The sequence below is a fragment of the Sciurus carolinensis genome, chromosome 5, assembly GCF_902686445.1.
Source record: "Sciurus carolinensis chromosome 5, mSciCar1.2, whole genome shotgun sequence".
NCBI lineage: Eukaryota > Metazoa > Chordata > Mammalia > Rodentia > Sciuridae > Sciurus > Sciurus carolinensis.
This window is the reverse complement of record NC_062217.1, coordinates 161,596,513-161,609,274: the sequence shown is the minus strand read 5'-3', so window position 1 is coordinate 161,609,274 and position 12,762 is coordinate 161,596,513. Positions and strand designations below refer to the sequence as shown.

The 12,762-nt window shown below is 40.2% G+C and overlaps 1 protein-coding gene across 1 annotated transcript in view; it reads right to left on the bottom strand.

The window, feature by feature from the left end:
* Positions 1-12,762, bottom strand: part of Fhip2a (FHF complex subunit HOOK interacting protein 2A) — a 38,297-nt gene that overhangs the window by 24,672 nt on the left and 863 nt on the right. Inside the window, 2 exon segments of the mRNA XM_047553319.1 lie at positions 1,515-1,684; positions 6,500-6,578. Of these exon segments, the coding sequence (XP_047409275.1) occupies positions 1,515-1,684; positions 6,500-6,578 (249 nt within the window).

Genomic DNA, 12,762 nt, shown 5'->3' with positions numbered 1-12,762 from the left:
TTAAGTCGCTCAGGGCCTCACTAAATTGCTGAGGCTGGTCTCCAACATGTGATCTTCCTGCCTCAGCCTCCCGAGCCACTAGGATTACCGGCATGTGCTACCGTACCAGGCTACACAACAATATTTTTTAAGATAACAAGTATCTTGCATTATTCAGGTAAAATGCTGATAGTATTTATAATCATCTATTATCAAAATAAATTTGCTAGTAATATAATTATTCTTTGCTAAAAAATCAAATAATACTTTTCATGTCCCTTTCTCCAAGGACATGAAAAAAAGGCAGGAGGACAATGACTTACAGGTTATTAGGATTTGTGGTTTAGAAGACATAAACTGAATGCAGTTAACTTAAAATTGAAATGCATTATACACTTAGAAGGAAACTGTCTTCAATACTAGTCATAACTCTACTTGGTATTAAAGTGTGTCCACTATTGCTTCAGTTGGCCTTTTCACATATATTATAGAAATTCACGGAACAGAATCAGAGATTTTCAGAGTTAGGGGAGGCCCTTTAGCAATCACTTTCATGTTCTTAAAGAGGAGGAAGATTAACCAAAGAGACTTGCTAAAGGTCACAGGGTGTCAGCGACAAAGCTGGAATGGGAAGCCATCCCTCCTACCAACCCAAGGCTCTTCCTCTTCCCTCACACCACCACGTGGTCTGAAAACTGGTCTAAGTGTAGTTAGTACTGTGTGACTTCATGTCAGTCAAAGATGGGCCACATATATAAGGATGATCCCCATTAGCTTAAAATGAAGCTGAACAATTCCCACCTCCTACTCTTACTGTGCCTTTTCTATGTCCTGATCCCCAGCAGTGTGTTACAGCTGGTGTTGTAACAGGGCAGTAGCATGCTGCACAGTTTTGCAGCCAAAAGCAACAGGCTGGACCACACAGCCTCCCCGTGCAGTAGGCTAGACCATTGAGGCTTGAATGAGTAAACACGAAATCACCCAACAATACATTTCTCAGAACATATCCCTGTCATTAAATGATGCGTGAATATCATTTGGAAGTTTTGTGGCATAAAATGTTATTTACAGGCTAATATTAGCTTTGCAAAGATTTTTCAAAATTCATTAGGCCTAAAATTTTAAATTGGTTCCACTCATTTGTTCATTTAAATGTCAGCATAATCAGTGGCTTTCTCTTCCAGGACTGTGAAAAATAATTTTTGTAACCCAGTTGTCCCATTTGAATTGTCCCACAATTCTTTCCCATTTCCTTTGATTGTGAGCACACGGACTTGAGTTTATTTTCACGAAAATTTTACCTGGAATTCTAAGTGGCCCACGTACCAGCTATAGTCTGCAGCACTTGGGGAGCTTTGCTGTCTCGGAGGACAACACATTTGTACAGGCCACATGACGTTTATGTCCCACAATCTGGATTTAAATCCTACCATGTGCGATGTGGACCTCTATAATTTAACTGGCCACTTCTTTATCTCTAAGACATCACCGTGTGTATTACATGCCCAAGAACACATTGTGGAGCAGGAACTTACATCAGCTTTCCCTAAGGTGTATAACGTTTCCAAGATCTTGTGATGGAGCAAATATTCCATACATGGCCCCGTCTCTCCAGATTCCCGCTCGTTCTCTTCCTGAACCAGTATATCTAACATCTGTTCCAGATGGGACGGAATGTTCGTGTCAGTCACCGGGGCTTTGTCATCTGAACAGTAAAATACAAGCTCATTAAACAAATATTCAAACATTTTAAACTACGTATTTGCACCTAAAATAATCTCTATTTTTCCTTATTCCCATTCACCCTGAGAAAAATCTGAACTACCAACTTACATGTGTATATACATGTCTATATACATGGTGTGACAATCTTTGTGAGAATTAAGATGATGGTGTTCCATATTCTTATTCAACAACTCAATATTCTGAAATAAATTCTATCAGCTAATATTCATCCAATAATAAAGAAATAAGAGTAATTTATGTGGAAAATGGGAATATAATTGGTAAAATATTTGTAACACTAAAACTTTCTATGTACATGTAAATTACCTTTTCTTCCCACTTGGTTTAGAAGATCTGAATTTTAAGTCTCTTTGTGTAAAAACAGGTTGGCCTGGAATATTGAGCTGAGTAACCCAGGACATATGGAGATGACATGTTCTGTTTTTTTTTTTTTTATTGCTACTACATTACTTTGTAGCATTGGGAAGTCGGTCACTTAATGCCCTCAATCCATTTCCATCAAAAGGAAAGCTACTATTAAAATTTCTGACATCTCCTCTCATTAACAATAGCTATTCCCAAAGTTTATTTTTCAAAGTTGCTTCTTGGAATTCTTATTAAAATTACAGATTTACAAAAATAAAAGTTGAATATTTTTAACATATCACAGTTGGACTTGGTTTTATCTACCGTTCCATATTGCATAAGAATTAAATTTATTCTTAGTAAAATACAAAGCTTTATAGACCATTTAATATGAAATATATTAGGAAATGACAAGCTCTTACTTATGCCTGCATTGTCATTTACTTATTCCTTCTATAGTTTGTGCAACACAACCCTGGTAAGCTATGTATCAATATGTTGCTGCATACCTAAATACACATGGGTATGTAAACACAGGTAAATCATAATACTAAGCTGGATGGAGAAAATGGTGGAAAGAGAAGGGTTACCCTCCATTCCCAGGAGAATACATATATATAATTTGATATGGTATGGGGCAATTGTGAAAAGCACTTGGATTCAAATCTTGGCTGTTACTTTTAGCTGGATGACTTGGAAAAGATTATTTATGCCTCAATCACCAACTAAGTTCCATCTGCAAAATGGAACTAAAATGCAACATTATTTGTACATTTTCAGTGAAATAACATATGTCAAGTCCAGTGCCTTAGCATGTAGTAAAAATTCAAGAAGTATTAACTGATTAGGTCCAATTCTGTATTTTTCTAAAATGAGCAGCCTCATGCTAATACAAGATAATTTGTAAGTTTCCTTCTAATTTGCTTTCTAAAAATGTTTTTCCCTATAAATATATAGTATAAGTATACAAATACTCCAGGAAAGAACGAATGTTGAAGCATGATTTGATTATAGTTACTTTCGGGGAGGAAGTGACCAGAAAACCTTTTTCGTAATAAGAGAAATGCAAATCAAAACTACCCTAAGATTCCATCTCACCCCAATTAGAATGGTGATTATCAAGAATACAAGCAACGATAGGTGTTGGCGAGGATGTGGGGAAAAAGGTACACTCATACATTGCTGGTGGGGTTGCAAATTAGTGCAGCCACTCTGGAAAGCAGTGTGGAGATTCCTTAGAAACTTGAAATGGAACCACCATTTGACCCAGCTATCCCACTCCTCGGCCTATACCCAAAGGACTTAAAATCAGCATACTACAGAGATGCAGCCACATCAATGTTCACAGCTGCTCAATTCACAATAGCCAGATTGTGGAACCAACCTAGATGTCCTTCAATTGATGAATGGATAAAGAAACTGTGGTATATATATACAATGGAATATTACTTAGCCATAAAGAATAATAAAATTATGGCATTTGCAGGCAAATGGATGAAATAGGAGAATATCATGCTAAGTGAGATAAGCCAATCTCAAAAAACCAAAGGATGAATGATCTCGCTGATAAGCGGATGATGACACATAATAGGGGGTGGGAGCGGGGCAAGAATGGAGGAAGGAGGGACTGTATAGAGGGAAAAGAAGCGTGGAAGGGGTGGAGGGTGAAGGAAAAAAATAACAGAATGAATCAAACACTATTACCCTATGTAAATGTATGATTACACAAATGGTATGCCTCTACTTCACATACAGAGAAACAAGATGTATCCCATTTGTTTACAATAAAAATAAACTTTAAAAAAAAAGAAATAAATTAACTAAATTTAACATGACAGTATTAAAATCCTAGCTCTTGGGAAGATAAGATCTAGTTTCTGCCATCTAAACTACCAATGTCCGTGTGCCTCTGCACATGTTAACCCCTCGACCTGAAATGCCTTGTCTCTCCTGGCCACCTCACCAACTCCCACTCATCCTTTACGGTCCAGCCTGGTCAGACACTGCCTACTTCTCTTTCTTCCTTCCTCCCTCATTCTCTTTGTGTACCTGACACTCTTTTTGCCTCAGGCTTGTTATTTGTCCCTTACTGTTATATACACACTTATTTCTGCTACTAGATGGGGAAAAAAAACCTTTAAAGCAAGAACCTGTGCATTTCTTTAAAGAACTGGAGAAGGGGGAAAAAAATCACAAGGGCTAAGAAGAGTCATCTGAAAAGGCAGATCTCAAAAAAACACTCCTATAGATCTGTTTGCTAAACATCAAATGAGTTAAAAACTGAATTTTACATTTAAAGGTCTATATATTTTTCCTGTCGAATTTTTACTCATTGCATAAATATGAAGTTGTGCTGTAACACAGGGATGCTCCTTCTTTTCCACTGTACTGACAGCTGCTTTTGCGCTGTGACAGCAGAGCTGAACTCTTGCAAAGGAGACTGGATAGCTGACAAACCCTCAAGTATTCGCTCTCTGGCCCTTTACAAAAAGCTTGCCAATCCTTGACCAAGTTTATTCACATTCCCCATACTGATTCTCCATTCTTCCTACTCAGTGCAAAAACAGAAGTGACCAGAAAGTAACTTGCAGACTCCCTATCCAACCTACCCATGTGCTGCACTGGTCCTAGTTCTGCTTTCTCCCTGGTTTTGGCAGGAACCAGCCAGTGCCTGCTGAAGGCTGAGCATCCATCAGCACGCTAGATCCCACCCTCTTGCTGACTCAAGGTACTGCTCAGAAACCACCTCATCTGGCTCTTGCACCCACCTTGTCCTCTACTAGAATCTTGCCAAAAGTTCAACACTGCAATATCTTACATCTTTATAGAAACATAAAGCCCACCAGGAACAGTGGCGGCACACAGCGGCGCACACTGGTAATCCCAGGGGCTCGGGAGGCTAAGGCAGGAGGATCAAGAGTTCGAAGTCAGCCTCATCAAAAGTGAGGCACTAAGCAACTCAGTGAGACCCTGTCTCCAAATAAAATACAAAATAGGGCTGGGGATGTGGCTCAGTGGTAAGTGCCCCTGAGTTCAATCCCTGGTGCCAAGGGGGGGAAACAAAACAAAACGAAATAAAACAAAAAACCCCACAAACATAAAACCCTCTTTTGCTCCAATCTCCCTCTCACTTTATGTTAACACACCTTGAGAAAGCGGGTTTTCCACCCATTTTCTCAGTCCAACCAGGACTTCTCTTTCCTAGCTGCCATGAAAATAGATTTTATCAAGAACACTAAAGGATTCCATGTGGCTAAATCCAGTGACCCACTTTTCGTCTTCATTAGCCTGCCATCAGCGTCATGTGACAGAATGACTCCTCTTCTTTGAGTGTACCCTGCTCTCATGGCTGTCTTCTACCTCTCTGAGAAAAGCAGTTTGCTTTGCTGTTGTCCTCCCTTTCAAACACTGAGCCCGAAGGTGTCTCTGAATACCTTCTCTTTCATCTCTCCTTCCTCCCTAGATAATCTGCTCACGTGGCTGTAAATCCTACTGATATACTGATGACTCAATTTCCTATCTCTGGTTTAGACCTCCACTCTGAAGCCTAGATTCCTGTTGGAAATTGTCTACTTGATACATTCAACTGGGTATGTGAGGGGCATCTCAAACTTAACAGGCAGAGTGCTCCTCCAAACCTGCTCCTCCTTCAGAGCTCCTATTCTCAGTAAGTGGCACCTCAAATTTTCCAACTGTTTAGGCCCAAAACTTCAGTTACCTCTGACTCTTACATCCTCATACCCAGTATCCATCAACCAACCTTCCTTCAAAATGCATTCAGAATACGGCCAGTTCTTACTGCCTCCACCCAGTCTAAGCCACCATGATCTCTTGCTTGGACAATCCATCCCTGACCCTTCCACCAGCTGTACCCCATTGTCCCTTCATCTAATCTTTCTCACAGGCCAAAGTGATTGGGATCTGCCAAGCAGGCAGCCTGCTCCAGCCCCAGGGTCTGTGAACTTAGTCCTCTGCCTGGAATACTCCCCAGTTATCCAACTGGCTCGGTTTCTCACTCCTTTAAAGCTCAGATCACTTTGGATATTATGGCTTTCTCTAACCTAAAATAGAAAACTGCCCATTGTTACCCCAGGCACATACTTCTAATCCCATGGCTGGCCTCATTCTCCCCTTAATACCATCTAGAACGCTATGAATCTGTCCATTATTGTTTGCCTCCCTGCCAATCAATCCACAGGCCCTATCAGGACAGGGTTGTTGTCTGTCTGATTACTCTATCCCCCAGTACCTACAGCAATGCCTGACACATAGTAGATGCGCGAAAAGGTATTTTAAAGTGAATGAATGAAGATAAAAGATGAAGTAAAGGTAAAATTGTTTAAAGTTAAACAAATGTTGAAATTTTATTTTGAAATATATTTTAGTATTTCATAAATTTTGTTTAATTAATATCAGCATCATTCCTTACCCGAAGTCTCTATGTAGTAATGGGTAATTGCCTTCCAGTGATAAACAAAATCTTCTTGTAAAGGAAGAGAAGGAGCGAGCTATACAAACACAAAGAGACCAAACAATTATGAACATGGCATTAAAAGTTTCCCATAAAGTATAACTCTATGTGTTATGCAAACGCAGCTTAAATAGGGTTGGGCTTTAAATTGACTCAGATGTCAAAGAAACAAAATGAGTTGAATTCAAGAAATCAAAAATGATTTATTAAGAAAGAAGAACGTGGGGATATAGCTCAGTTGGTAGAGTGCTTGCCTCGCAAGCACAAGGTCCTGGGTTCAATCCCCAGCACCATCAAAAAAATAAATAAATAAAAAATAAAAAAAGAAAGAAGAACATCACATTTATTAACGTTATTAAGCCATACTATTTTGCTTTCCCTCCTTCCCCGTACATTTGTGGCTTCAAAAGTAATACGTTAAACCAAAATACACCAATATTCTGTACTGAGGGGTCAGTAAAATGAAACTACTGATAATCAGAGATCTTTGCACCTAGGACTTTGAAATACCCAATGGTAAAAAGCTGCTATGCAATTGTTACACATCACCACTATAAAAACACACAGCAAAATCAATGTCATAATCAGATTAAACTGTTCCCTACTTTCAGTGACATACCGATGCAAATCTTTTCGTTTAAGCCTGGATTAAGCAATGCATATTTTTAGCAAAATAACCACACGAACAAGATGCTACCAATTTAAATTCCACAAAGTCAAAGATGTTTTACATTTTAAGCTTTGAAATTCACTTCAGAAGTTTTTTTTAGACCAAAATTATATCCCTCAGTCATCGGGCTGTGAATGGACAAGCGTGCAGATGTGCACCTTCCCCAACCTCCTTCCTTGGACAGAGGGAGAGGGAGCGCTCGCCCAGCCTACTGCGGTCAGTTCTCGTCAGAAGTTCAGAGTCCATGCAACTTGGTTAAGAACAAGCAGCTTCTACTCTGGAAGCTGCAGGACGGCAGAGGGACCCTCCACTTCCACATGCTTCCTCCACCCAGATGACTAAGGGACTCAGGGGACTCCATACTCCTGCTTGTCCCACTTTGACTTCTTGGTGCCCTCAGCAGTGACCTCAAAGCTGACAACCCTTTCAAAACAATTTCTAAACTACTGTGCAAACTATAATTATTGGTCAAGGACATCTTAGGTATTTCAATCCAGAAGAGAAAACGAAAAAAAAATAGATATGAAAAATGCTCAGTAATCATCAATGCTAGCTCTTCCGCACTGAGCAGAACTGGGTTAAGCGAATGTAAACGTTCACCTCATTCCTCCCTAGAATGCTGTGAAATCTTTGTAAAAAGACTTTCAGAAAGGAGTTAAAGCCTGTGGGAGTACCGCACTTCAAGGGGAACGGGGAGAGAGCGCTTATGGGAAATTGAGAAAAAAACTGTGAAAATGGAATCATCTTTCTGAAACTTGCAGATTAAAAGGAAAAATTCTTTTAATGGACTCCTTGCTTTCACAATCCTCTTCAAAATATAGAACATCTCCCTAGCTTGTTGGACCTAGCTTTTCCAGACTACCATTCTACTGTTAGAATTACAAACAAGCAGAACAAGCAAATGGAATTCACAGTTTCAAGACCTGCATGTAGGTTTTGTTTTTTTGTTTTGTTTCGATAGCAGGAGTGCTTACCCACTGAGCCACATCCCAGCCCATTTTCTTTGTTTGCTTTTTAATTTTTAAAAATTTTGAGACAGGGTCTCCCTAAATTGCTTAGGGCCTTGATAATTTGCTGAGGCTGACCTTGAACTTGCCATACTCCTGCTTCAGCCTCCCCTAGGGATTACAGGCATGCACCACCCCATTCAGCTTAGTTTTTTAAGTGTAAATGTGGTGATGTGCTAAATTTTCCCAAGGAAACCTCTTAGGACTCTATGGAATTATAGCCTCCTTTTCCCAGCATTTCACCAGTGGGACTTGACTGTAAGTCACTAGACCACAGAGGTCTTACTGGATTTGTAAGATCTCTGCTGCAGGATACAGTCAAACTCAAAGCAGGATGGTGTTCAGTTACGTCCTGAACACCCGTCTCCCAGTGGGCAGCGAGCCAAACAGTTCTAAATTGTTAATTACTGAGATTACTAACAACCTTACTCAAACATGAGTATATGAGAATTGCTTGTTTTATCATTGCATTAAAATGTTCACACTCTGAGGCTGGGGATGTGGCTCGGTTGGTAGAGGGCTTGTTTAGTATGCAAGAGGCCCTAAATTCAATCCCACGATAAAAGAAAAGAAAAATCATGCTCTAGATTTTAAAAGAGAAAGAAATGTGTGTGAATCAGCCCCAGGAGATTCTAATTTAACTTTTCGACATACAGAGATTAAATGTTTAAAAATTCATGCACTTACTATCTGAAGCCATGATGGCCATGACCACCTAACTGGACTATGTCCTCCGGGAAGCCTCTCCCTTCGGCATGTAGGTGCCTCCACCACCCCGATGCTCTCTCCCAGGCCTATCCCACCTTCCACTGTTAATTAGCCATCTCCTCCCCTGGACTGAACGCCCCTCAAGGTTGGGATGGTGTCATTATTTTCATCCTTCGACCTCTGGTTTCCAGCTCAGCGATGGCACAGAGTAAGTGTTCAATAACACTGAATTGCACAGTAGTCGCCACCGTTTAATGAGAAGTCACGTGCTGGGCATCGATACAAAGTTTACACACACTATATGGTCTTCAATCCTCGTAGTAAACTCCCATTTCTGCTCAGACTCCTAGAAAGACCCAAATCCAGCTAACTGCCTTGTCCTGGGAAACAGCTTTTAAATAGAAACCCGGACTTTTTCCACAATGTCCAACACACAAAAGAACCTCCACTGATAATTCAGATGGCAATTGGTATTCAAAGGTCACCTTTGCTTTCACTGTCGCAAATCATACACATTCCACTCCCAGATCTTTTTAAATGTGTCTTCCTCCCCCTGCTTTCTTAATAAGCTTCCCTATCTTCTCCATAATCTAGCAAGTCTCAGTCCTCCAAACCTTCTCCAACTGCTCCAAAGTGCTTGTTCCTTTCCTTCTATAGACCTAGCTGGCCTGACCAAACAAATCCAAATAATAATAATGATGGTCAGAATTTATTGAGCACTTACTAGGTGCCAGGCACTGCACTAATAACTTCCTGTACATCTCATTTTAATCTTTTCAACAATTCTACAAAATGGATCTAATTCTTTCCATTTTATAACAAGGAAACTGAAACGTACAATGACTTTGTAACTTGTCCAAGTACAGAAGTATGGGACAGAGGCAAGGATGGCTCTAGGGATTAGGTCACATTCTTGTGCATTCCTTATACTAAGACTTCATTTGTGTATTTGTTTGGTTTCCCAAATCAGACTATGACGTACACCTGGTTTCCCTAGCACTGTGTCACGCTTTAATGGAGGCTCATAAAACATTCGCTGAATGAGAAAAGGATTGAGGTCAGAGGTCATTTGTTGGGCAAGAATACAACCAGAAAACACTACATGTGGCTGGGGATGGATATAGCTTGCTGGTAGATCACTTGCCCAGTATGCTTAAGACCTTGACTTTGAGCCCCAGCACTGAAAGAGAAAACATTATGTGTTTGATTTGAGGTTTAATTCTTAGCACAGAGTAGGTTTTTTATAGAATTGCTAGTCCCCAAAATGATCATCTATATTTATCATCTAAGTAATCATCATCTATAATTTGAAAACACTGCATCTGAATGCTGAAGGATGACCTCCATTGAATTCCTTAAAACAGATAAAACATTCTTCCCTGACGTTGTCCTTTATCCTCTCTGGAATAAATCTGTCCTCGAGGGTGGAATTCCTAGGAATTTAGGAGGAACTAGCCCCTGGCATTTTACCTAGGTAGGACCAGGCCCCCCAGCAAAGACTAAATTGTACTGAATGGAGAGTGTGTCTTTTTATCCTTTGGAAATGTTGTGCTAAAACTATCAACCTGGGAACTAACTTCACCACAGGCCTAACTTCAGACTGAGACATGTGGCAACTGACTAACAGAACATGTCCATTTCACAAGACTCTCCCCAGCCAATCATTTCTAAACTGAGGGAAGAATGTCCTTTCTGAGAAGGGAGACAAGAATCACATTACAGTTCTTGTTTTTGAGCAAGGTATGAATTTCTCTCCTACACTCCAAATGCAGTCTATCAGCTTAGTAACACATTTTCAAACACTAATCTTTGAAAATATCTTCTTTATAGTTTTCCTCTTTGTAAGAAGTTAACAGGAAGTGAGGAAAAACCATTAATTAAACAAGAAGGAGAACTCTTCATCTACCCTCACATGAATATGCATCTGCACAGCCTTGATCAAACTAGTATGAAAACTTAGAAAGTGACGATACAAATGACTGACAAAGCATTATTGCCCAGACTCATACAATGACAACTGAAGAAAAGGTCACATAGGCCTCCAGGTATAGGGTTACCTGCCACCTCCTGATATACAACCCTGATAATTACATTAGCTGAAATATTGCATCAGAAATTAAAAGGAGTACAGAGGAAAGCTAATGAACTGAGGGATGATAAGATTAGTTTTAGAGAGGAAAATATCAAGCAGAAAATACATGGAACTGATTCACTGGAAACTCCTCTTGGTTTATGAAAAACATTTTTCAAATTCCATGAGATGGCTTATCTATCATGACATATGAGTTCGTTCCCAGGAGAAAGTTAAAAGGGGGAAAAAAAAGATACAACAAAACATTTTAACAAGCTGTACCTCCTCTGGAAGTAAACTGGGTGGATGGTATCACAGCTGGAAACACTAGCACAGGGCAAATGAAACATCACCTTTCCAAGCTGATGCCTTACTTTGGAGGGGCAGGGGAACCGTAACCCATTCTAAGTTTTCCTCAGTAACCTGAGCAAAGCGAGAAGTGAGTGTTAAAGAGCCAGACTCACATAATTTATGTGGATAATTTGGTAGATGATGATATATACAATCATAAAAAGATTATGAGGTCAGAGAACACAGGCCTCGGGACAAAAATGAATGTTTACTGCAAGGGTTGGAAAGCCCTCTTTCTATGTGCTTATTTCTGTAAATAGCCTGATAAGGAAAGGATAAAAATCATGGAATAAATTTTACTCCCAAATACCTCAATATTTAGTTCCATTCAGTGTCAAAAGTTAATGGAGGAACTTTGGATCGTGTAGAGGAAAATGAGAGGGAGGAGCAGGTATGAAAAATGGTGGACTGAGACAGACGTCATTACCCTATGTACACGTAGAATTACCCAAATGGTATGAATCTACATCGTGCACAACCATAGAAACAAAAAGATGTACCCCATTTGTGTACAATGAATCAAAATGCAGTCTGTAAAAATTTTTAAAAGATAATAAAAAAAACTCTCAAAATCTATCACTTTCCTTATAAATTTTAAAATCTTTCACACAACTCTGTCTAAGGAAGTAAAACTAAAAGTTATGCCTAAAGTGTCCAACTGTCCTGTCCCTTCTGGGTAGCACTGCTCTTCATCCATGACACCTGCCTTTCTTGGTCTGATCTTTCCCCAAGAGCTTGTCCTAGAACTAATTAAACTCCACTTTTTGTTACCATAAAAATCATTTGCATTTGATTTTTTTATTTTTTAAAAGTCGTGTGCATTTTAAAGTGCTGCATCACATAACCTGAACATCAAAAGACAAAGCCATTTTTTTAAATGGGTGAGGTAATTGTTACCTCACAGAATGCATTATTCAAAAAGAGAAATTCTCCCAGAATAAAGTAAACAACTAAAGCAAAGCAATTGGCCCTTTTATTACTAAAACAGTGGCAAGCTGTTCTCTTGGGTTTCTTCTGGTTGATTTGTCTTTTAGGCTATAGGAATACTGTCCCTCTATGCTGGCGTCTGACTCCTCAGAGGAGGGCACAATTGCAGGATAGACGCAGAGTGTCCAGGAAGCGCATTAGACAAGAAAGGAAACAGATGGTCTCTGCCCGGTGAGCCTGGGCGCAGTGGAAGGCGAGCTCGACTGGACCTTGCCAAAGCCCATTGCAGATCAATCAATAAGGTGCAGCTGCGCTGGGCCGCCGGGCCTGGGCCGGCCACGGCCAGCACGGTTACGAAACTGGGTCTGGCCAGCGGCTTCCTCGCCAGGGTCCCCACGGCCAGACCACACCGCTCCCTTCCCACCCTGCACCCCGCAAACGGAAAAACAAGACCAAACCCAGCCCCGCCGCGTCCGGTCCTTTCTTT